This window comes from Cinclus cinclus, chromosome 8 (genome assembly GCF_963662255.1).
Source record: "Cinclus cinclus chromosome 8, bCinCin1.1, whole genome shotgun sequence".
In the NCBI taxonomy this organism is placed as follows: Eukaryota; Metazoa; Chordata; class Aves; order Passeriformes; family Cinclidae; genus Cinclus; species Cinclus cinclus.
Genome location: NC_085053.1, coordinates 16,850,786 through 16,876,459, shown reverse-complemented (window position 1 = coordinate 16,876,459; position 25,674 = coordinate 16,850,786). Strand labels below are relative to the sequence as shown.

General features: G+C 39.7%; 3 protein-coding genes across 4 annotated transcripts; 2 read left to right on the top strand and 1 right to left on the bottom strand.

Annotated features, from left to right (window-relative positions):
• The first annotated feature begins 300 nt into the window (after positions 1-300).
• Positions 301-5,785, top strand: RPF1 (ribosome production factor 1 homolog). The gene is made up of 9 exons (XM_062497087.1): positions 301-456; positions 540-596; positions 1,682-1,762; positions 2,141-2,236; positions 2,948-3,101; positions 3,658-3,740; positions 4,604-4,785; positions 4,875-5,001; positions 5,364-5,785. Exons 1-9 carry the CDS (start codon positions 301-303, stop codon positions 5,403-5,405), a joined length of 978 nt encoding a protein of 325 aa, XP_062353071.1. The 3' UTR covers positions 5,406-5,785.
• Positions 5,786-5,955: 170 nt separating this feature from the next.
• GNG5 (G protein subunit gamma 5) lies at positions 5,956-10,236 on the bottom strand. 2 transcript variants are annotated; one of them, XR_009933372.1, is made up of 4 exons: positions 10,093-10,236; positions 8,853-9,007; positions 8,119-8,206; positions 5,956-6,976 (listed from the first exon to the last, which is right to left on the bottom strand). XR_009933372.1 is itself a non-coding variant. In XM_062497088.1 (3 exons), the coding sequence occupies exons 1-2, from the start codon at positions 10,171-10,173 to the stop codon at positions 8,882-8,884; spliced, it is 207 nt and encodes a 68-aa protein (XP_062353072.1). In that variant the 5' UTR covers positions 10,174-10,236; the 3' UTR covers positions 5,956-6,976; positions 8,853-8,881. The 2 variants fall into 2 exon arrangements, 1 of the variants encoding a protein (XP_062353072.1); XM_062497088.1 differs by lacking the exon at positions 8,119-8,206.
• A 1,645-nt stretch (positions 10,237-11,881) lies between these two features.
• SPATA1 (spermatogenesis associated 1) lies at positions 11,882-25,288 on the top strand. The gene is made up of 13 exons (XM_062497759.1): positions 11,882-11,917; positions 12,804-12,910; positions 15,945-16,062; positions 18,080-18,133; positions 18,228-18,552; positions 18,667-18,873; positions 19,441-19,567; positions 19,724-19,784; positions 20,371-20,488; positions 21,275-21,400; positions 23,157-23,326; positions 24,342-24,440; positions 25,184-25,288. Exons 1-13 carry the CDS (start codon positions 11,882-11,884, stop codon positions 25,286-25,288), a joined length of 1,653 nt encoding a protein of 550 aa, XP_062353743.1.
• Positions 25,289-25,674: the final 386 nt, after the last annotated feature.

Genomic DNA, 25,674 nt, shown 5'->3' with positions numbered 1-25,674 from the left:
TGGAACAGCTCCTCAAGTCACAGCACCAGCCTGGCAGAGTTGAGGAATTGTTCGAACAATGCTCTCTGGCACACGGTGTTACTCTTGGAGTGCCGCGCAGGGCCAGGAGCTGGACTGGATGATGCTCCCGGTCCCTTCCAACTCGGAACACTCTGTAACTCCGGGAGCAATCCCCCGACCGAGCCCGCCGGGAGCCGCTCCCGCCCGGAGCCCCTCAGCCCCTCCTGCGCCTGCGCGGCGCCGCCCGCCGGGGCAGAGGCCAAGGGTGAGGGGGCGGCCCCGCCCCGCGGCAGCAGCGCCATGGCGGGTGAGGGCAGCGGCTCCGTGCCTGGGGATGGCACCGGCCCGCCCGCCCCGGAGCGGGTGCTCTTCCCGCCCACCTTCAGCGTGTCCGAGATCAAGAACAAGCAACGGCGGCACTTCATGTTCCTTCGCTGGAAGCAGCAGCAGAGGAAGGTGGGGCGGGCTGTTGCCGGGGAGCGGGGGAGGCCCGGGTCTGGCGGGTCTGGTTTAACGGAGCGCTGTCCCCCTGCCCGCAGGAGAAGTTGGCTCTCAAGAAGAAGCGGAGGAAAGAGCGAGAGGCCCTCGGAGACAAAGTAAGAGTTCCGGCCGCCGGAGCCGGTGTGGCGGCGAGGGGACCGGGGCACGGCTCGCCTGGGTGAGGGTCCTGCAGCTCTGCCCGGAGCTGGGGCTCCTCAGCTTCGTCAGCCAAAGGGTTTCTAAACAGACTTCCGAGAAGCGGAGCAGTGAATTCAATGAGGGTGATGAAACGCTGCAACAGGCTGCCCAGGGAGGTGGTGGATGCCCCATTCCTGGAAACGCTCAAGGCCTGGTTGGAGGGGCTCAGAGCACCCTGCTCTGGTCGAAGATGTCCCTGCTCACCGCACAGGGTTTGGAATAGAGGGCCTTTAAGGGTCCGTTCCAGCCAAACCATTGTATGATTATATATGTGCTTTCTGCTCACTGGCTGTGGTAGTCTTCAGAGACACTGTTATCTAGCAGAGGCATCAAACAGCTGACTTCAGAAACCTTGTTGCTCCTGTGTTAAATGATGCTGTGAACAGTCAGAATGAGTTTTAAAAAGTTGTCTCTGATGTGATTGCTGTGGCATTTGTATTGGTGTTATTAGGTATTATACTCTAATAATAATTTCTGTATAGATGAAAACAATCAGAGCTGACCAAACCATGCCCAGACCAGTTATCTGCTGGATTCCAAGCCTAGTTTTGAACAAAGGTTTTGCTTCCTTCCCTGGAGTGATTGTCAGATTTGGGTTTCTGGATTATAATAGTCTCACGAGAGACTAAGTTAACAGGGTAAACATTAAAGGCTATTAGTCATTAAATTTTAGATATCAAGGTTGAAAAGCATTGCAGTTGAAAGCAAAATGCTTTTATTTCACAGAAATAAAAGTGGAAAGAAAGTTGCCCTGTATTTTTGTTTTGTTTTGAAAAGTGACACTGTTCTAGTGGTGCTTCTCTCTGATGCTCTCTGGTGTCTCAGTATCTGTGCATATTTTAATCAAGGTTATGTAATTTCTTTTTAAAAGTGGCATCAAATAAATAATGCTTCCATTTCTGTGTAGAAATATAAACAATATTGTGCTAGTATGGATGTGGTATTTGCAATGCATGTAACAATGACATCAGTATGTTATGTTGATAAACTTTGTGTATTTTAGGCCCCTCCAAAAGCCATTCCAAAGACTATTGAAAATCAGCGAGTGTATGATGAAACCACTGTAGATCCCAATGATGAAGAGGTAACTGCTTTGATTTCTGCATTGCTCTTAAGTTAGCCATTTTTTTCTAAGAAGGGGCATAAACTGATTGATGAAACTGAATATTCACCACTTTCCTGTTAATCTGCTGATGAATTACTTTCTACACATGATGCGTCTACTAAGAGATGATGTCATTCTTTCATTATCTGTATTGAATAATTACTTTGTGCAATACTGATTTTGGTAGTAAAAGCTGCCCATGTTCATGACACTAGAGTCCTAAAAACATGAAAACCACACGTCTTCAGGTTATTGATTACGGAATAGATCTTGTGAATTAAAATTTAGATCAGATTGAACAATTGTTCCTCAGTTATTTCATACATGGTGGATTTAACAAAACCTTTTTTCTTCCAGGTTGCTTTTGATGAAGCAACTGATGAATTTGCACCGTATTTTAATAAACAGACAGTTCCCAAAATTCTTATTACAACATCAGACCGACCTCGTGGGGTATGTATGTATTACTTGGAAACCAAATGGTTATACCAGGGTTTTCATCCTATGACTGTTACATTAAAACTGAAAATAATAGTATGCACATACCTTTTTTCTGTCATTTTTTTGTAGGGCCCAACCATAACTTTGTTTGTGTATGTAGTCTGCTGGTTTCTGTAGCACTGTTTTTTCCTCCATTATAAAAACCCAACCTTGTGCATGTGTTCTTGTATTGAAATGACCAGCATTGCCTGATGAGGAGATTACTGAAATTTGTGAAAACCGTAGAAGAAATTGCTTTAAAAATAAGAAGAAATACACCTCAGGCAGTTTATCTGAAAACTCAGACATGAGTTAATGAAAAAGTAGTTATATTGTATTGTGAGATGCTGTGAACTTTTTGTAAAGCGGTGTCCTTTATAAATAATGAATGTGGAGATCACGCTTTTTGCATTTTCCTGCTTTACTGTGATGGAGGAAGGGGAAAAAAAGTCCCTACAAACAAAACAGTGTGCTGCAGTCTTTACCGCAAGTAAATGTTTTTGCACTAACTGAATGAAGTGATTTAATAAAATAGTTTAATAGCTTATCTTCAGATCTTTATACATAGTGGAAGTATTATATGCTCTGGGAGTGGATTTGGAATGACCAGCCCTCTGTTCTCCTAACAACCTAATTCAGTGCTGAATTCCACACACATTGCAATCAAACTCCCCTGTTTTGCAGAGAACAGTGAGATTCTGTGAGCAGCTGGCCACTGTTATACCCAACTCACACGTCTACTATCGAAGAGGACTGGCTTTGAAAAGAATCATCCCACAGTGCATTGCAAGGGACTTCACAGATTTAATTGTCATTAATGAAGATCGCAAAATACCAAGTATCCTTTCGTGTATTTATCAGGGAAAGAAAACAGCTCTGTTGTGTGCATCAGAGATCTACTTTATTCTGATTTCTTTCTCTTCACAGTGCAAATTACAGCGCTAAAAATCACTGTGCCACCTTGATTGTCTGATGGCTAATGGAATTTAGAATTACTAAACAAAGTGTGTAGATATGTTGGAACTTTTTTGTTGTTTGTAATGCACGGATAAGCACTGTTATTATTTCAGTAAATTTTAACAGTTTGATTAATTAACAAGTTTTCCTGACCAGGAAGATCCATTCTGTTTTTCTGGCTAGATAAAACATTACAAATTCGTTAAATAAGATAGCAATAGGGAATAACCCTTGTTAGCAAGTGAAACAAAATGTAATGGACATTCTTCAGACAGCTAGTTACCTAGTTTGGGAACATGTGTTTGAACATACAGGAAAACCTTGGGCATAGATTATGGTTCTAAACCTCTAATGTCATATTACATTTTGCTCAGAATATTCTTCTGTAAATTACATGCTCGATTTTACTAGCCTTTTTTTTTTAACTTGGTGCACAGATGGTCTTGTTTTAAGTCATCTGCCCGATGGTCCAACTGCTCATTTTAGAATGAGTAGTGTGCGTTTGCGTAAAGAAATAAAGGTGAGACTCAAAACAATTTTGAAAAATGGGCTATCTGTTGGTTAATGATAAATACATCCAGTCTATTTCAACTGTCAAAACTGTATTTTGGTATGAATCAGCTTGATCTTGTAAATGTGGTTTTTTAGCAAGCTAACAGGAGGCTAAGGACTAATGTGTTCTATTTCATAAGCAGCGTGTTTCCATTTTCAGACTTATTTGATCTATTTCTTTAACTGCCAAGTATTTGATAATCTGACAAGTATATTTAAAATCATGTCATTAAACAGCAGAAGATAACCTACATCAGTAGGAAATACCCCATGTCTAGAATACACACAATAGGGTATATAAAATCAGCAGTGTAAAAGGTTTCATTAGATGTAGTTTGTCTTGAATAAAACCTGGTTCTTGTTCCTATAGCCCTTTTACCTCTTCTGTAGAATTGCTAACTTAACCCTAAGTAATTTAAAGTAAAATGGGTTTTCTTCTTTGAAATAAGTAATCTCTAATTAGTTTTTATTGAAGAAGAAGCCCATATACTCTTGAGTCCCATATATCCCTAGTTGGTACAAATACAGAGGGAATGCTCCTATGATAGGTAGATTGCATTATCTGCTATAACAGGTTCTGCCAAGAGGAAAAAATGGTGCAGGAGAAAACGTGAAATTATTTGTGCTTTTTCACTGAATTTGTATAGTTGAACCAAAGATCCTTATGTTACCAGCTGCTCCTCCACTTGTTTATGAATTTAGGTTGTGTTTGGAAAAATGATTGGGGCATGGTTTTGGCCCTGTCCTCCTATTTCAAACACTTCTTTGATACCACATTAAAATCCTTTTGCATTCAATCCGTTCTTTGCATTCTTACTACTTTCATTTCAGCGAAAAGGGAAGGAGCCCACAGAACACATCCCTGAAGTGATCCTGAATAACTTCACAACGCGGCTCGGCCATTCCATCGGCCGCATGTTTGCTGCTCTATTCCCACACAATCCTCAGTTCATTGGAAGACAAGTAGCTACATTTCACAACCAGAGAGACTACATCTTTTTCAGATTCCACAGGTGATGTTTTACACAAAACTCATTTACAAGTAAGAGAGAATAATACTCTTGTAACTTAATTCCTAATTTTAATTCCTGTCTTCCCCAAGATACATCTTCAAGAGTGAAAAGAAAGTGGGAATTCAAGAACTTGGGCCACGTTTTACATTAAAGCTGAGGTCACTTCAGAAAGGAACCTTTGATTCCAAATTTGGAGAGTATGAGTGGATTCATAAGGTATGTCTTAGTAATGATAATAGTCCTGCTTGGGGAGGCTAAATCTGACATCAAATGTAACCAAAAATCTTACCCTAGAAAAGTGGTATAAATGCAGTTCTCAGTGTGGAAGTGTTTAACTGAAGTATTTAGAGGTGTATTTTGAGAAACCTGCAACGCAGAAACATTCTGCTGTATTTCAAGTCAAAAATAAAAATAGCAAGGATGATGAATGTCAATATACCATAACTACTTATTTGCAAATCTACTGTACCGTAACTACATTTCACTGTCTGCCCTGCCATGAAAGGGAGTGGTCATCCTTGTTTGTTTCATCCTGTTGCATGAACTTGTTGATAAACAACTTTTCTTTTAAATTTCAGCGTCGAGAAATGGACACAGTTAGAAGAAAATTCCACTTGTGAGATCTGCCAATTTCTGATGACCAGGAATACAGCAGCTGCTTTGAAGTGCAGATGATCTTGGACTCCTAACTAATGATAATGATACTGAACAGTATGTGTCTGCAGAAAGACAAACAGCAAACATTAAAACTTTCTACAGCAGCAGATCAAGTAGGATGTGCCTTTCTTTCCATTTGTAGGCAACGTGGATAAGGACAGTGACTTTTTCCTGTTTAGCAAGAAAAATTATAGCCATGTTTGAGCAACTTGTCATTTAGCCATCACTAAGGATTTGCCAGAGGTGCTGCTATGCTGTAGAAACAGATTGTGCTTCACAACATCGAAGACAGCAAATATGTTGGCTAAAGAAATTTTCAAAATAAAGTGTTTTTAGTTTTACAGTTCTGTTTTATTTCTTCTGTTAACCCAGACATCTTCAGTTAATCAGGTAGCAGATAAATATTTTAAACTTATTTCTAACTTACAGTGTGCTGTTCCCCAACAGCATGGGGATAGTTTTTCAAAAGGTTCTCCTATCCAGAGAACATGGGAGAAGGCAGTATGCAATCCATGAAATCCATGTTACTTTATTTCATTAGCATTTTGCATAACATAGGCATGTTGCTGAAGTTAACAAAAACAATATGCATAACTCCTACAGGTATCTCTTCTGTAAATGTCACATTTACAATAAGTCTGTATACCCAAAGCAGTTGAAAGGAAGCAAAGACAGATGGGAAAGAATTCACAAAACCCCCGTACAGGAACTACATAAAGCTACCACCTAAAAATGCTGCTCAGTGACTGTGTGAGGTCCCTGAGCAGGGTTTTCCCCATTAAAATTTTAAAAATGCTTCTTCAGCCTCATAGTAACACTCAAATTAGTATTATCTGCACATAAACTTTTTCCCTAAGTTGGCACATTGTGTGGCAGCTAAAAGGTCAGGTTTGCTTTGAGCTACTTTCTTTTCATACACAGCTGTTAAGTGCTTTTTCATATTTACCTAATGAATAAGAAGGCACATAGAGTAAGTTATCTCCTAAGATAGAATTAAGATAAAGAGTAATTTACTGTCTTGATATGATGTCTAGGATATGGCACAGCTGTATAGCTGAATTATAAACAGTCCAAAAATTTTTCCTGTTCTATTTCTGTTATGCTTCTAAGTATGGTACTGCTGGAGCCTCATTGTTCTGAAGTACTGTTAACCCCAGGCAGACTTGCAGCAGCAGAGAATATTTACAGCTCCTCTCTCTGCTCTCCAGCTGCTACAGCGTGAGGCACTGACTGTGAGGTGTCACCATACCCAGAAGTTAATAAAATTCTTACAGTAATTTCAAGACCAGACTAAGTCAAGACACTTTTATTTTTTGCTTGGCATATAAAACTGATTCCCATATGAAACAGAAACACGTAACTAGCATACAGTTCATCTGGAGAGGTAGATGGTAAGAAGTTTGACGACAGTAGCACTTTTAGAGTTAGATTTGGCACGTTAAAGCTAAGCTTTTGTACAGACTTCAAACCAGGCCGCTCCTTGAGGCACTCTGCCCATACACACATCAGCAGGTAGGAAAAGATGCTAAAAGATCTGAAAAACAAAACCAATATCTAGTTAGAAAGGTATCACTGCTAAATGAAGCAACTCTTAAGAACACATATGTTTCAGAGTATGCCATAGACAATGCTCTGGGAAAAATATCCTCTTTTTCCACAGCTGTTTTATAAAACACTAGTTTAAAACATAAACTTTTAATGAAGCCATCCCCAAAGCTACAATAAGATAATCAAAGCTCTTACAAAAGAACTAAAGCCTAGTGTCTCCTGGAAACCAAACTGCTAAGTGGAAGGATAGAAGAAGCTGTTGCCAGCTCTTGGTGCTCCTCAAAACACCAGGTTTCTATTTTGCCTTTGAAAAGCAGGGAATTTGCTGTGTAACTAACAAATTACACTTCCCCTTCAGTGAGATGGTGCTGACTGAATACACAACACACAAACAGTATTGGCTCATCAAGAAAACACAGGGAATCACCTCTTTCAGGAAGTGCCTGCAATAGATACTATACAGCAAAGGAACTGCATATAGGTAGTGTAACTAAAACAGAAACAAAAGTTCCATTCCACAGGCTATAACTGAAAAAGAAAATATTAAGCCTTTTGTACCCTCTATGCAGGTGTGATGTGAGACAGAAAGAAAGAGTTACAAGAACTCTAAAGCACATTTCATTTATACTGTTGCGATTCACTGCTCAAAACAATGTGGGAAGTGTTTTTGCTTGTTAAATAGTTAAGGATCAACGTTTATACTGTTACTACTCTGGTCTTTAAACATGGTTATTCTGCTAGTGCACACATCTGGAACTTTTCTACAGTCTGCTTGCGGGGAGAAAAATTTTAACAATTCAATCTGACTCTGGTCACCTTTCTGAAAATTGCCTAACAGTACAATTTCAATCCAGCAAACTACAGTTCTTTGGATGATATAAGTCAGCTATACAACCAGAATTATTCAAGGTTAAGGCTCACTGAGATTTCTAAGGATTGTGAACTACAATTAACTGTGTATCAGGTGCTTTGAAATAACCTCTGTGCTCTTGTCTCCAACAGATTCAAATCAAGGGGTAACAGGAAAAGGGAACATGGTAAAATCATCATGCATTTACTGTGGTCAAAATAACCAAGTTACTGTGACTCTCTGAGTTTTGGTGAAACTATTGTGGATCTAAAACTCACCTTTCTAAAGAGGTTAGCCTAAAATCTAGTCACCAAAATGCCAGATGAGTGAGTAGTCTTCCTGGTGATAGCAGTAGTACTAATGAACCTATGAAAGTTTTGGAATGAAAATCCAAATGAGTATTCCACTGTTTCTAGTTATTTAAACTGCTACCCCTGTAGTAGCTTACTTGAGTGGAGTATGGGCTTTTAGAAGTACATTCTTTTTAAAAAGTATATACTTCTTTCTTCTGGCAAAGAGGCCATCTCCACCCCCTCCCCCCCCAGTGGTCAGTGGTTTTCTTGGGGACCACCACCACTAATCTGTTTTTGGAACTGTTCTTTAGAAGTTTAAGAACTAAAGTCTGGTTTATCTGCCACAGTCGGGATTCACCATATATGCTGTGTGAGAAAGGGAAATAATACCTTTAGAGAGGAAGATACAGCACAATTACTGTTCAGCTGGGTTAGTCCAAATAGCAGCTCAAGAGTACCTGGCCCTACTACTTTGCTACAGCAACAGAAACTGGTGGAAGCTCTGCAACAGCAAAGCTTCCTATGCTGCTCCTAGCTACTCATACCTATGGCTAGCACATGTCCAGTACAGAGCTGTTACCAGAAAAGGGGAGAAGGAACCAAAAATGGGGATCTAGACCAACACCAGCTGCACAAGTAAGATGTTTCTGAGTACCTTTCATTCAGTCTGTCTCATTTAAATGACAAAAGAGTTTATGAATTTTAATTCAAGAACTTACCACTGAAAGAAACTGAAGCAGTTCACGTATTACAAAAATGAACAAACTTTCTGGGGTCTGAATGGATTTGTACTTGATGATACCCCTGTCAGTAGGGGATCATGCTGTGCATTCTGCAGGCAAAACTGCTTCAAGTCAGCTGCAGCTTGAGAAACCTAGTTATAATAAAAGCTGGCATTAGAATTCACTGAACACTCTTTACCGAGGATGTGGTTTTTAAATTGAAAAGTATAAATACTACTACTAAATGATTCTGCAATACAGCTTATATAGATTTTATGCAATAATTTCATTGTAGGTTTTTTGTTCCTTAAAGACAACAACAATGTAAGAATGAGAACTGATTCGGTTGTTTTAATTTCCATGTTAAATTTCTAAGTATGAAGGGTGACACACGAGCAAGATGTTGGAGATGGCCTTATTGAATATATGAAGATCCTTGTTCTAGCATAAACAATTCAAAAATAGCATCTATGGTTTAACATGTTCTGCTCGACTGAACTCGCATTTCAGGCTCTCTTGGAAAGCCATTCTTACGATGAGATAATGGGGTTCTGAGCACCCTTATAAGGGTTTTTTTGGCATGCTGTACCTTCCTAAAAAATGAAAAGTGAAAAATCCTTTGTCTTGCTTTTCTTTGCTGTAACTGTGAACTCATAAAATTGAACGATCAGTTTCAAAAAGTTGCATCTTGCACTGACACTTCGTATCTGCACTTTGCCCAGTTTCTCCGCCGTGCCAGGCGCGGTCTCGCCCCGGCCCGGCACAAGCTCAGCGCACTTCGTGTGCCCGGCAGCGACATCTCCATCTTGCCGTGCCGGGGCCAGCCCAGCCTGTTGCGCGCCCCGGCTCGGGCGGCCTCTCCCAGAGCCCGACGAAGGGAAGGGCGCTCCTCGCTCCGAGGGCACGAACGGGCAGAGCGGGCCGCGTCCATCGCCCGGGGGAGAGCGACGGCCGGGGAGCGGCCCCGGGGCCCGAGAGGAGGCGGGGAGCGAGCGGCCGAGCCTCGGGCGGGGGCGGCGGCGGAGGGGACGCGGCTGCGCTGCCGTTCCGGGCTCGCCTCGGCCGGGGAACCCCGACGGAGTCCCGGGAGAAGCCCGGGCACCGCCGCCCGCCGGGTCCGCGGGGCGGGGCAGGTCGGAGCCGGCGGCCGCGGCCCGGCCCGGCCCCGGCGCGGCCCCGGGGCGGTGAAATGGCGGCGCGTCCGTCCCGTCCCGTCCCGTCGCGGCTCCGCACTCACCTTCACGCGGGTCACACTCGCCTCTAGGCGCAGCTGCTGCACCACCTTCTTCATGGCCGCCACGTTGGAGGAGCCCGACATGGCGGGATCGGCGGCGGGCTCGGCTCGGCTCGGTACTCGCGGCACTCCCAGCACAACTTCCCGGCGCGGCCGCAACTCCCGGACCGCGGCGCCTGCGCACCCGGGCCGGGCCGGGCGGGCGGGGCCGCTCGGGGTGCCCGGGACGGGGACCCGCCTGCGGCAACAGAAATAACCCTCGGCCGCCCGCCCTCAGGATGCGGACTGGAAGAGGAGGCTACTTTCACATCAAGGCGGCCAATCTTGGTGATAATATCCACTGGGTTCCAAGTTTGGAGATTATTTTGAGATGCAGTGAATGACGTTCCTAACTTAGTTCTTGCTAGCAGTTTTGAGTGCTGACTGTAGCCTGGAGGACCAGCTTACTAGTCCTAGTTCATTGCAGAAAGTGAAGCCTGGATCTTGGGGTGACATCGGACACGGCGAAGTGCAGCATCTTCCCTGCACACAGGAGCAATGTCAGGAACAGCCGCTGTGCCTGCTGTGGCTGGGAGTGACCGCGGGAGACGGGGTGTTAAACTCACCCAGGGTGTTACACTCGATTCATTTTTGGGAGCTTGCAAGTAAAGACACAGACCCCGTTAAGTAGGTATTTCCCACTGCCATGAGGAAATCTAAATTCCGCAGCGCCAGGGTGAGACTTGGAAGGTCCGGTCACTCGTGCTCAAGAACAGGTGACAGAAGTAGCTGTGGTAGAGGCAGGCAGATCTCCTGTTGAGGTCAGGAAAACAGCAACGGAGTTCAGCAGGCTGAAGATTCAGAGGTTTGTAACATCAGAGGGGCTGGAAGAGCTCCAAAGTGAGAACACGAAGGAAACTATCAAGAAAAAGAGAAAGATGGAAACAAGCTTTTTAGCATGACCTGTTGCAATAGGACTGAGGGAATGGTTTTAAACCAAAAGAGGGTTGATTAGAGATGAAAGAAGTTTTTAACACTAAAGGTGGTAAAAGCCTGAAACAGGTTAACCAGACAGGTGGGAGATGCCCCACCCCTGGAAACATTCAAGGTCGGATTGGCCTTGGGGGTCTGGACAACCTGGCCAAGTGGGAGGGTCTCTGCTCACTGCAGGGCTTGGACTGACCTTCAAAGGTCCCTTCCAACCCAAACCATTCCATGATTCTATGATAATGTTGGGACAGAACCATGGTTATAATTTATGGAAGTATTTTTCTGACATGGCTGCCCAGCACAGTCACATTTCCTTGGAGCACTGCATTTGGCTGGCACAATGTGTTTGCTGCAGTTCACAATAATTATCACTTTATCAGATCCAAAATGGCAAGAATCTTGTTTTGTGGGGATTTAGGTCTGTGTCTTTAGGAAAACAGTGGAACTATGCAGAAAACTTTAATACTACCAAACTATTTTTATGAAAGGGGAGAAAACATTAAGAGGAAATGCTCTAGGGCAGATCTCTTGGAGCCGCAGGGCTATGATTTAGCAATTCCCCCAGTTACTTAGGAGATACTAACTTGTGTAGAAGGTGTGGTTGGTTCTGCTTGCAGTTAGCTGGAACCTTTCTGCCTCAGCACAGACATGACTTCTGTTTTCATTAGTAGAATGAAGATCACTAAATGAAAAAAAAGGACATTTATGGAGTTACTTCTGTCATAACAGATTAACGTGAAACCCATTCTTAGAGAGTGCTTCAATCAAAAAGAAAATTAGAAAGCCCACCTTGCATTTGCTGTGGTCACATAGAGGGACCAACATGTCATTGAGTCAAATGAGACCTCAAACATCACAGGTGAGAGTTTTTGTACCTTTTCACAAAGATTTTTTAGCTTTCATGAATAAAAAATCCAAATCTATTAAGACAAGGTTCTAGAAACCTGAAAGAAAAAATAGATGTACTTCAAAAATAGTATGTATAAAAAGAATTATTTTCTAGTTCATATTAAGTAACTCAACAGTTGAAGAAATATTTAATATAGCTAATTTGCATGGCTTCTAGTTAAAGGGAAGTGGAGCATCCTTGTCAATACTATCTGATTTCCACTAAAAATATCAAGACCTGAAAACTTGCAGTGCAACAGCTACCACAGATCCAAACACAGTTTTAAGTGAACCTTGCTCAGAGCCAGCTTAGTTATTCTTTTTGCAGACATTAGCAGGAGCATTTTTGTGTTTCCAAGGTAGCTAATATTATTAACAACAATCAGAAATATTTTGATTTTTTTTTTCTCGATGACACGTTTCAAGTTGCGGTGCTATTTGAATCAAGCTTTCAGGGCTTTGCATTTTTTATGAGATGAACAAAGGTAGGATTTCAGCAGAGGGATTCTTGTAGTCATGACACTCTCCAGAGTATCAACTGTTTTTGGTAAGATGTCTCCATTGCTGTCACAGTGATACACAGCAGTAGCACAGGCTCTCTATTATCTCACTTCCATTGTGGAGCTTGTTCTGATGTGACTTATTTGGATGCTGTCAGCTGCCATTCAGTCACAAATTACTCTGCTGTCACTGTTCTCACTGTCTGGTCATCACTGTGAGACAGGGCATCACTGTTCTAGTCTGTGTGCTAATATTAAAGGAACCATTCCTGCCTACACAAATTGGAAGTTCACCTAAACAAAACAAAGTGTATAGCAAGAGGATGATAATACATTTACATCTGTTATTTTTTTTAGCTGGTGGAGCTTCATGTTTTTTATGTCCCAGCAGAAGTGTGGAACTTCAAGCTGAATACAGTTCCAGTAGCTCTTACTAGCAAATTCATCTCAGCTGGATTTATAAGGTGAGTGTACTTTTAGGTTTCATGTATGTGGTAGGTCCTTCACAATGTCCTCCAGTCTTTTAGTCCAGGTGTTGCTCCAGAGAGCACAATTACATCTGCCAGCAGAAACTTGTCTAATTAAATTTCTGGAGTGTAAGTGGTGACTATAACTAGCATTATGTTAATTTTTACTCTATCAGGCTTAGTTCCCTTGCAGCCCATGGCATAGACCATTCAAAAGCACTTCCAGAGCAGTGCTAGTATTTCTGCAGAATGATTTCTAGTGAAAAATCATATCTTATATTCATTCTGTCTTCTTGAGCCTGATTATCAAAAGCTGGAATTCTTTTGGGCAATGGGCCCAGACAGTTGCTAGATGAAGACGGGATAGCCTGTCAGTTCCTGGGAATAGGAATATGATGATCTGAGCTCTCTCAGTCCAGAGAAAGAGCTGAATCCTTGTTTCTCAAGGTGAAGCATTACAGCCCACGAACCAGTAGCATTTCCTCTTTCTTCTTGAGTAGTGAAAGGCTGTGCCCAACACCATGTACTGTGTGTGCTCTCAGGTAGTTGTTTAAAGGACTTAGTGAAAGAATACCTGGTTCCCAGTCCTAGGCTCAAATCTAGCACAGGAAGTTGCATTTTTATTTTGTCATAACTTTGAACTTTTTCTTATACTCCTAAACACTTTGCTCACAAAAGCTGTGTGTATCTAGTGTGGTAAGAAATTGTAGGAAAATCAAATAATGTAACGATGTGTATTGAAACTGAGTTTTTACATGTACCTTGTCTACACCTGTGCAAAACCTGTCAATTCAGCTAAAACTGCATGGAATGGAGGTTTTAATTAAGATCAATTGAGTCTTGTATTATCCACTTAAGATAATGTATAGTGTAGCTGAAAAGACTGACAGCAGTCAGGTATGAGCATGTAGAGCAGAATGTACTCATTCTCACAGCTGCTTTTGTTGAAAGGCTGCTCAAAACCAGAGAAAATAAGTGCATACACCAATTTTGTTTGTTGTTGTAGTCTGCAGCAGAGGTGCAGAATGCATGTCTGAAGTGGTAACCATGTCATGGACATCTGCCACTGCCCTATATTTTCTAGTGTAAATTTATTTCAATGAGGCATCAAATTAAATTAGGATCCTCACTGACTTCAGTGGGCTTATATCTGCCTGGGTATTGTTGCTTGCTAATGACTCTTAGATAATTGCTAGTTAATTATTCTGTGGGTACTATGCAATGCTGCAGTACATTATCATTAACAATAATTAGTACTTGGCCAGTGAATCAATGTCTTTAAAAACAAAAAATATTTTTTAAAACATCTTTTATTATAACCAAAGAGAGGGAATGGCAGCCTTGCTGCTACTGCTGTGGCTTGGATGTTGTTGTAGCTTTGTTGTTCAGTCAGCTTGACAATCCCAGTGCTGTCTGAGTCAGCTTTACAAAATATTCCTAGGTCAAAGTACAGGCCACTTCCATTAGCTGTGAAATTAGAGGATGATATTAAGGGTGTAATTGTCTATGGCCCTGAGTTCTTGTTCCCATGAACTTGATTTCTAAGCCTCTGTGAGCTTTTTTTTTTATTATTATTCCTCATTCCTCACCACAGAAGCCAAACTTTTATTATTTCTAGATGAGATGGCTGCAATAAACTCTAGTTTGCATTTCTTTTAAAGGGACACCCTGAAGCAAGTGACTTGTATGAGACTGTTTTCTGCCAGCCAGTGGCAGCAAGTGACAGGACTAATATTATTGTATTTTTCTAGCAGCTGCACTGGCAAATGATTTTTAGATGAATTTCTTCCCCATGTCTCAGGATCTGGATTCCTAGATACTTTTCCCCCATTATGCATTGTAGATGTATCCACTCTGCAGACTTTGCTCTCCTGTGCTGCATGCCTGTGCTCCTGGGCAGTTTTATGATTTTGAGGACAGTTCTCTAAGACCAAGGTATTTGAAAGAATACAAGGGAAGCGTTTTAGCCTACTGAAGTATTGTGTTCATGAGATGAAAATGGCAGTGTTTTTACTTCATACTTGAGGTGTGAACTGGAGCCTATAGGGCTGCTTGCAAGTGCAAACAAACCTTGACAGGTTAATGTTGAAGACCTGTTCAAATGGAAGACCTGGCAGGTTTTTGTCTGTACTGTTTGCTGAGAATGGCATGTGCTGTCCCCAAGCTGTGTCTGTGCATTGCTTGAGGAGTGAAAGTTGCCTGGGCCAAAATCATCCTACCACTTAATCAGCGTGGGTGATTAACAGTCTCAGGCATGCGTTTGTTCCCTGGTTTCTTATATGGCAGCATAGAACAGTTGAAATTGCTTATGCTGTGCTGCAGAGCTTTGGTGTGCCTCGGGCACATTTTGATTTATTGTGCAGAGATGTTTTTTATTCTGTAGTGATTTTTTCTACTGAGCTTATTACCTAAATATTTGCATACTTTCAAACAGTACATTAAATTATGCAATTCATGTTTGTGTCAGCATTCTCATCCTCAAATCGATAGAAATGTTCATGCTGCAGTATTTGGTTTTTATTTAAAATACATTTGCATGCACACACCCAACTGTGAATTTGTGTTGTAGAAGACAAAGGCAGAGGAATGTGCCTGCTGCTTAAAATGGACAGTGATGAAGTCCTCTGGCCCTGGGAGCTTGAAGGGAATGTTCAACAGTCCTGGTCCAGCCCCATGAAACTCTGTCACTAATATGGAAGTGCATGACTGTAGCTTCCAGTGTTGTTATTCACCTGCAGATGAGCAACAGCATTCTTAAAAAGTAGATTTCAGATTTTATCTGCTTTCATATTCTTCCTTTGTATGATGCTGATACAATGTGAGTCTTGCTAGTTAATGTTAGGACAGCCCTTACAGTGCAGTGTTCTGACTGCCACCCATCTGTAGCTGGGTTCAATTCTAGGACAAAGTTCCCAGTTTTGGTCATTCTGTCTGGGCAAGCCAGCACGTGCAGAGCATTATCTTCCCCCTCCTACTAACTAGCCATTATTATTTGATCTTACAGACATATTAATGACTGACAACATTCTAGGGTGTCTCCTCACATCACGTTAAGAGTGCTGCGGGAGAGGCTTGGACAATACCTGGGTGGAGTGACAGTTGCAGATAAATTCAGATTTTTAAAATGCATTGGGAAAAAACTAGCAGTGGTAAGTTTTTTTTTTTCTTCATTGCTTTTCTGTTTTATAATGTAGAGCAGAGATTTCATTCCTGCAAATGAGATAATATCACACAAAGTAGAGAGAACTTCAGGAGTATTGTTGGCATTTCTATTAAGCATGCTGCAGCATAAGCTCTTGTCAGAGCACATCTACTTCCCCAGGTGCAAAGGCAAAGCTGGACAGTTATATTAGAAATGCCCTTTAAAGCAACAGGTGTAATTAGTTGTCGTCCAGTGAGGAGGTGATAGTTTTGATAAATCCATGGATTAAATATAATATATCTGATTGCATTAAACAAACCCCAAACCCATAAGGCCGTTATTACCTGTACATGGTTGGGAATAATTCAGATGACAAACTTGCAATGGAAGTTCAGTCTGAGTTCCTCTAATGGATCCTGCTGTGACCTGCCCAAAAGCACTTAAGACATCATTCTCTGAATGAAAACTTCTCTGGATGTTCCACTGTTCAGTCCAGTAATACAGCCTGAGATGTAAGTAATAAAACCCCTACATGTGTGAATCATAACTGTTTCTCACATCGATTCTACATATGTATATATCTTACAAAGTATAGCTAAAGATTAAATAAACTTCAAAATTAGTCCAACTGATAGTTTGTTCATGTAATACGCAAGGACTTAAGTCATTTATGTAAGTATAGAATACTTTTTCCGTGTCTCTTTTCACCTCTTTCTCATGGATTCGGAAATTAACTACAAGAAGGAAACTTGGTGCCATTCTTTATTTCATTTCTAGTTGAATTATCACTAAAATCACTGTCACAGAAGGCTAGAATAAATACTAAGTAATATGAAAAAACTAGGTGGAAAAATATGAAAGGAAAACTTAAAAGACTGTGATACAATCTAAATTGGAAAGTGTACATATGCTTTCAATGAGTTGAGGTCTTTTTAACTGGATGATAATAAGTAAGATGGATAATTTTGTTTCCCACATAGTTTGGAGATAAATGGAGAAAATTTTCTGGCCTTTATAATGTCAGCAAATGAATAAAATATTTTATGTTAATAGAGAAATAAAGATACTGGTAACATACATGAAGATTTATAGAGACAAATGAAAGATATAGTTTTTCTTTGAGGTATTTGCTGTTGTTTGATGTTTAACTTTATAACAAAGTGTAAAGCAATAAACCAACTGCTTTATTTGTTGTTTAGGGTCATGGTAACCTCATTGAATTACAACTCCATGATCAAATATTTGTTGAGTGTTCTCTTCCCTTGGTCTTCTGTTTCACAACTCTAACAATGTAAGCAGAACTAAGAGCTGTGCCCTGCTTGCAAGCAAGGGTCTTTAAAATGAAAAGATAAACTAAAATCATGCTCATTTGCTCTTCCTTTTTTGCAAACAACCTGTGTGTTTAATTCAATATAATTATTTGAATATAAGCTCAGATTTTTTTCCCTTACATTGGAGCACATCTTTCAAATATGTATTGACTGTTTTTGACTTTGTTTTTAGGACAGCTGTTGAAATGGGAAAGTGTATGTCACAAAAAATATGAAGAAAAATTATAAATGCAAGAAGATGTTGGATAATACTAGATTTTTTTTCCATATGGATTAAATATTTTGCAATACTGCATTAGTATGTGAGAAATTATGTGAGACTCAGCATTTCTGTCCAGATTCAGCTCGAAGCAATTTTTGATAAAGGAAGTTGAACATTTTCTTTTCCTGTAACTGTTGGATCAGGTCCTTTAACCCATAAGATAAAGTGCAAAGGATAAAAAAACTTTCCATATGTGCATGTAATCTTGTCTTTCAAAATTAAGATTTTTAAAAATAGACAAAATTTCATAACTATCTCAGAAAATGCAATTGTAGTCTAACTAACTTTTTCCCCATAAGGCCATTAAGATTATAATGCTGGTTATAAAGATTGCAGTATGTAAAAATGACAATAGAATGCATATGTCACATGCAACACTGTTGATAAGAAATGTATTATATTTTTTATGCTTCTGTACTTTATCTTCCAAGGTGAAAGCAGAACAGGAAACAGAACTGGAACTGAAGTCATTTGCTCCTCCTTATGTAAGTACTGAATGGCTTGTAAGGAACCATTTTCAGTGACTTTACATTGCACTTTTTCTTTGTCCTGTCTGATGGATACACTGTGTCATTTCAGGCACTTTATCCTGAATTATATTTATTACCTGGAGTGGAATATCTTGCAGATGTTTATCCATTCCCATCATCAACTCAGCAAAAACTTCATGTTACTAAAGAAGCTGGTAGGTTTTGTCATAGCTCAAGATTATCCAGCCTTTCCCAACAGAAACCTGAAAAAAGCAAACCATTTTTAGAAAGTATGCAAAACAGACATCAGGCAGAAAATCTGGAAGTGCCCAGTCCTGTGGGATGGGATGAGAAAGAACCTCTTCCAGTTTTGCACACAAACAGCAAGGAAAACAATAACAACAGGATTCCAGAAAAACAGCTTGGGGAAAAAGGTAAGCTTAACCAGTGCAGTGAAGGAGGATGATGAATAAGAAGAAAAATAAATATTATGGTTAACATTTGCAATAAAATAATATCCCTGTTTCATATTATCAATTATTATGCAGATCAAAGTGGATCTGATGGATCTTTCTTCACACCAAGTAATTCAAATCCTGCAGATCTGGAGTCTGGAAAGTGTGACCTGGTATTACAGACCTCTGAGCAGAATCATCTCAGCCAAGATCAAGAAGACTGCAATGTTCCCAAGTGGAATGACAAAGCCAAAGGAACTGCTCTTACTCATGTAAACCAGAGTGATGAACAAGGCCAGGGTAACCAAAGACCCCAAAATCACACCAAACATCAAAAGGGTACAAATGTTTGTTATTGTCTTTTTGCTAAAACAAGGCTTCTGGAAAGCCAGCAAAGGAAAGCTAAATTTTAAGAAAATAATTTCTTAAAATAATTTGAATTGAAGATTGAAAGAATCTGTAATTAAATCTTAAGTTGGAACAGCACTATCAGAACAATATTCAGTTTTTTAGAAATTAAGATGATCTCTTTCAAAGAGATGTAGTTTTGTCTTGTGAGTCCTTCATTATCACTCTGTGCTGATATAGAGATACACTTTACTATAGTTGATACATTAATCACCAGAATAAATATAATCACCAGCATTAGCCACATATAAATTCCAACAACAAAAGTACCTTTTTTTCCCCTTTATTTCTTTCTTCTGTCATTCATGGGACATTTCCAAATTGTAGAGATAACACCACTTGCTGTGTTGATTCACTGAATTTCCAATACAGGTTGGAAAGTCCAGTCATTGACAGTCAAACCAGCTTGATTTTTGCAAGTGTAATCAATGTATTTTTGTCATCACGATCCTGTCACAGAACCAGCAAACATCGAAAATAATGAGTGCCAAAAAGATACCAAATTAAGAAGAGAAAGAACACAGGAGGCTGAAAGTCTAAAAATAATGGAAGACCAAACTACAGATTATGTCCACAAAAAACAGAGGTTAGCAAATAATGAATCTTCTAAAATAATGGATAATATTAATTCACTCATACAAACTTACTTTATAGACTTAAAATAAAGAAAATGAGGGGAAAAAAACATTTAGGTCAATGAACTTTCAGGTTTTTTTTGTTTTTTTTTTTAATTTTATCTTAGCTTGCAGCATAGCAGAACTAAGAAAACTAGAGTTGGTCTTGGTGAAAAACTGGATAATCAGGTATGTTTTTCCTGGTAACATTCCTAGTAAACTTGTGTAATAAATGTAGTCCTCCACCTAGAAACAGTCTGATTTTGTAAGACTGGTGACTCATTATAAATATGAAAGATTTTAGAATCATTGAGAAAAGTTAATTCATGCACTATTACTTAGCAGATTTTCTAATAAATATCAACTATATTTCTAAACAATTAAAATCTGCAGTTGCAAGTTTTAGTTTAGAAATTGGCAGTTTTGAATTCATAATTAATGAACCAGATGGCTGTTTTAAGGCCTTTAGTTCCTGGTCTTGCATGGGAATGTGAATAGTTGAGGGGGCTATGGACATAGACAAGAACAATTAGCAGTCGTCTGTAGTTCTGTCTGTGTGTTCTCTGTGATGTAAGTGTTCAGTGTTCTCATTTTGTTTGCAGAGATCCAGCTGTTTGGAATTCAGTAGTCATGTGTACTGGTAACAGAATAAAAATGCCTACCTGCAAAGTCAGATTCAGCCCTCTCATTCACTCAGGCCACTTTCAGGGCATGTCTAATGTAACTATTCAGGATTATGGTTATGTACTTAGAGTTGTATCTTTTGACTCTGTAGGCAGATGAAGACAAGCAAAATCATCTTACTTGTCCAGAAGAGTATATTTCACCTCCTAGTCCACCTTTTTTGGCTCTTACTGTAAATCCAGCTCAAGTTCCTATAAGTCAGGCAGCAAGTGAGTACATGATTCCAAGAAATTGCACGAAAGTGAACATTTAATCAAGACTGAAGAGTCAATGAAGACATAAATACCTACACTATACAGACATTAATTCACAGTATTGTTACAAAATTTAATTTATGATTAGAAAATTACAGGTGTTTACGACTGCATGGGCTGTCCCAGAGCTTGGCAGGTTCCCAGAACTAGAAAACCCAACTTGCCAAGCTGTGGATGGAAGGAGAAAAGGAGGGAGATCAGGTTCAGTGCAGGTTCAAGTGAGAATGTAACAAAGAAAATCACAAGTAGTGTTGCTGAGGAGGAGTATAGTGAAAAGTTAAGTTTTTTGACCTGTTGTTGCAGACTAGTTTAAGTCTCAGATACTGTCCTGCCAGCTGGAGTTTAAGGCAAGATTTCTCTACATTTATATTGCAATGTATTTTAAGCAGGAAATAGTCTTTTGGAGGCTTTTTTGGCTTCACTGGCAAGAATTTGCAATGTATGGAGTGAATACATTTCTTGATTACATAGTTTTAGTGATATATTGTCTAAACATATAGAAAGATGTTTGTTTGTGTGTGTGAATGCCTGGATGCATGCTGGATTTCTCCCTTTTTCTAAATCACCAGCCATTTTGAAAAGTTAGATTAAAATGAAACCTGATTAAAATGAAATAATTTCTACTGCTTGTTCTGACAGAGCTTTTGCATAATTTGTGATGAGTGCATTACAGAAGTCTTGACTGATCCTTTGTACTTAGAGTATTCAAATGCTTGCTAAATATAATTGTAATATCTTTAGAAAACAAGATGGTAGAACAATTGCAACAAATGAAGAAAGACAGAAGGCACATGGAAAAAACTAGAGAAGAACTGATCAAAAAAGCTAAAGGGCTACTGGAACAAAATAAGCTGAGAAGATACCATGGTATACTTTTAATATATTTTGGAATTTGGAGTGATTGAGAAATTACACTGAAACCAATGTGAAAATATTTGTCTCCTTGTCAGTGAGCCTAATTACAGAGAGAGCAGTTTGCTGACCAATAGCTCCAAGAAGACTCATTTTGTGTAATAGCATGCTAGAAAAATTCAAGGTTGCAGTGATTCCTTCCACTTTTTTTTTGGTGGCATATCTTATGTTGTTAAGGTTATTCTGGCTTTCATAAACTATTTAAGTTGTGTGTCATGTACATGCAGCGTTCAGAGAGCTTCTGCAGGCTGCTTCTCTCTGAGGCCCAGGGCAGCTGGTATATTCTACCCCTGTCTTTAGTTGGTGCTTACAAGGCTTGTACTGTGTTGATAGGGCTTCAGGTAAATTGCATAATAATCTTTGTTCCTCCTATCCAATGGTATTCAGTTTATGACAAAGAAGTTACAAGCCTTTTGTGTCAAGCTTGACAAACCTTGGTTTTTAACAAGGTCAAATCTCATTGAAATTTCACATTAATTTTCTTCGTAAAATTCTTTTCAAGTTTATACTTAAAACTATCTTCCCTAAGCAGTTATACGGAGATGAGATTTAATAGTTTTGATGTTTTGAGAGCTTTCTCTTTGTGCTTAAATGTAGCTAAGTCATTATGAGTTTCAAATATTACTTGTAGCTGGTTGAAAGGAGACAAGTCAATTCTTTCAGCTATTCTCTAAGGACGCGGCTGAACCACACCCTGCAGTGTGGGGAATTTGTATTTTATATACCACAAACTTGGGTGCTTGAAACAGTAACTCTGTAGTAGCATGGAGCTGCAATTCAAGCTAGAGATAAGCCCTAAATGGCACCTGCATTGCCTTCAATTATGTTGGGTAAAATAAAAGTCATTTCACAATGATCCAAACAGCTTCGGCAGGTTCTGTAAGAAGCATTTATACCTCTGATTTTTTTTTTTTTTAATCAGACCCATAGAGTTTCACAAGTAATGGCACGTAGCAAGCATATATCTTTACAAGGTATTAAGGCAAGAGCATTTTCTGCAGTACTAGCCATCCAAGTCTGTATTTAATATCCTCCCAAGACTGCCATGCTGACAGGCACTCTCAGTTACATTCTTTTGGGTGAGTTTCAGTGGTCCTGCTTCTATACAAATGCCTTGAAAGAAGGGAATCATTTAAGACTGCAGGTATGCAGTGGCCATAAGACTGCCACAACACATTCAGGGCATTTGTGTGCCAGCTAACAACTTAGGAGGAATCACAGTGAAGTGTAAAGGTAACTAACTGTTTCCCATAATTTGGGACTATAGCAGTATAAAATGAAGCTGTTCAAAATCTCTGGCCATGAAGAACATAAATTTTGCCTAAATCTACAATGCTACATTTTCTGGTACAGTAGAGCTGGGGACTTCAGAGTGTGCTAGGCATAGCTGTCTTCACAGGCCAGGAGCACTTAGGTGCAGCAAAACCTGCAGAACAGCCAGACTGAATAAAACTTTGGGTTTGGACCCTGTGTTGTATCTCAGTGGACAGATAGAGCCTTTTGCTGCAGGTGTTTCTGTGGAAATTCAGTTGCATTTGGAGTGAATGTAATTTTAAGGAAGATTTTTTCACTAAATGTTTCTTTTAAAGAAACCTCCTGCCATGTGTCATTGGCCAGGTGAAGCTTGTGAGGTGAGCTGGTCATGACTGTCTCCAGCAGAGCTTATGAGAAGGTGAACAAGACCAAACACTTTTACTGTTTTCCTGTGCAGTTGGTGAAGACTGGAAGAAGAAGTACTTTGAAACTAAGAAAGCTACAGTTTCACTGGAGGACACCTTAAAAAAACTGCGACAAGATTTAGAGCTTTACCACCAGAAATTGCTTTTGCAGTTGGAAGCCAGAGCTAGCCGAAAACGACCAAACAATACAATAACCTCCAAGGTATTTGCTTGTATTATTTATTATCTCTTTTTACACAGTCTGAGGTTTTTTTCTATAAAAAATAAATTAAAGAAACAGATTTATCACCAACCAATGACTTGTAAATTAGCTTTAGCTCAATGATCTGAGGGACAGAATTCCTTCAGGCCATTTGTCTCAAAAAGACTGCAGAAGTGCTTGAGTCTGAGCATTTGTTTCTGCTTTCTGTTGGTACCTTTTTGTAACAAACTCCCCTTCTGTTCAGGATGGTTAATGGATTGTTCAGTTCTACTTTATTCCTATCATCTAAGATTTCATACAAGGAAGCAATGAATGTTTGGAGCACACAAAATGCATCTGTAGCTTTTGAAGTGGTTGCACTTCAACTATTGTGCAACTGTGAGTTTCACAGGAAGTTCAGAGGGATTAAAAAGAGAAAAGGTAACAAAAGAAAATGTAAAGGAAGGAACGCCCTTTCCAACAGTTGTGCCTGTTAATTTTCTGAATGCATTAATGGAAGCAAGGCTGTTGGCAAAATTGAAGCTGGCCTGAGAAAAATAAATGTCCCTTTCTTGCATCTGAAAGCTGTGTGTGTGTACAATCTAAGAGTGTGTATTGTATACAAACTTGTATTATTTGAGCTATCTTGAAATATCTACACCATAAAAATATGAATATGGTTGACATTGCATTACTGGCTATGTTCAGACACGTTATTGCTCCTTTTGAGGGGCATATCAGGGGTGGGGTTTTTTTGGTCTCCTTGGCTGGGCACAGAGAGGCTGACATGGAGGATGTGCACAAGGCAGCATTCCTACAGCAGTGGCCAGCACCCAGAGAAGGGAGCCAGGATTTACTGAGCTGTTGGGCTGAGCACAAGGATGCTCCCCACCCCTCACGAGCGACGTGCAGCCAGGCAGGCATCAGTCAGATGGGAAAGCAGGGAATGAGCTGGAATGAGGTTGTTAGAGGATTGTTTCTGAGTAGTGAAGTAACACTAATGCTGCACTTCAAGTTTTGGTGTTGTTTCACACAGAATTACACAATCATCCGGATTGCTACAGTGCAGCATGAACTCGATCAACTGAGGAGGAAGCTAGATAATACAAAAATGAGACTCCTAATAGAAATTAAGGTACTCTGCCTTTTAATTAGAACTCTCAAAATGTAGCAATGTTTAAAAAAAAACTTAGAACTTCTCAATTATTAGATTATGTAAATATTTGCTGAACAGTTCTTGTTTTATGCTGTTAGTTTTAAGGTGTTAGGTGTTGTGACTTTAGCATTTGAGCTAAATTACTCTAGAACACCAGGTTATCAAATGATTTGGAATGTACGGCATTCAAACAACTTAGATACTCAATGTAGTATGTAAACTAAGGTTCTCAATCTTGTTCATAAAATTCCCATTTCATTTGAGAGGTGTATTTGAAGAAATACACCTGGTGTATGGCTCTTCATCTGCTTTATTCCGTATCAGTGTTGGCTATGACTCTTTATAGAAGAAGAGGTTGTATAGACCTTCACACTGGACAGCTTTCCAACTCTGAAAGCTTGAAATAGAAGTGTTGTACATCACAGAGATTTCCCATACTCCTGTTTGCTGGGTACACCAGGGTGGTTGTAATCATTATGACTCCTCCATGGTCTAGCAAGGAGTGGAAAGAACAATTAATTTTGCGGTTGTCTCAAAAACATCGAGGCAAAGTACAGAACAAAGTAGTGCTAGAACATGTAAAATTTCAAAGATGAAAGATGTATCCTGTATTCAGCCATCCTGTAAAAAAATCAGTCTTAGTTATATAAACCTATATGCATGCCAGCTCCAAAGAAAGCTTCTTTAAATTGTCATTCCTTAAATGATGGGTTCTTTTGCAGATGAGAAAGCAGGCAGCTTCTGATTTACGAGCACTGAGAGCGGAACTGACACAGAAGAAGATTCATTCAGCCTTAATGCTCCAGTCCAGAAAATCAGGAATATAAGATGACATGACCAACATCTGTGAAGTCTACAGCAGCTCTCTAGTGTATGTAGAAGAGAATTTTAGAGCATTTGTTTGCATGTTCTTGAAGTAATTTTGTAAAAAGGCGTTAACTATATAAATATTGTGGAATTTGTATACTAAGCTACTGAGGGAATGCAGCTCACTTCTTTCTAAATCTCACTTACTCTAAGATTAGTCAGCTACTTAAACATACAGTTTAACCTAGTAACATGTCTAAAACTAAGCTGTTATTTTTAAAGTGCAAATTAATAGTTTAACATTCCAGTGGTATGCTGATTTCTTTGATTAACTAAACAGCTACTAAGAAAAAAACCTAAAATCTAACCTCCTGTTCTTATACCATTTTTTGGAAATTATTAAAAT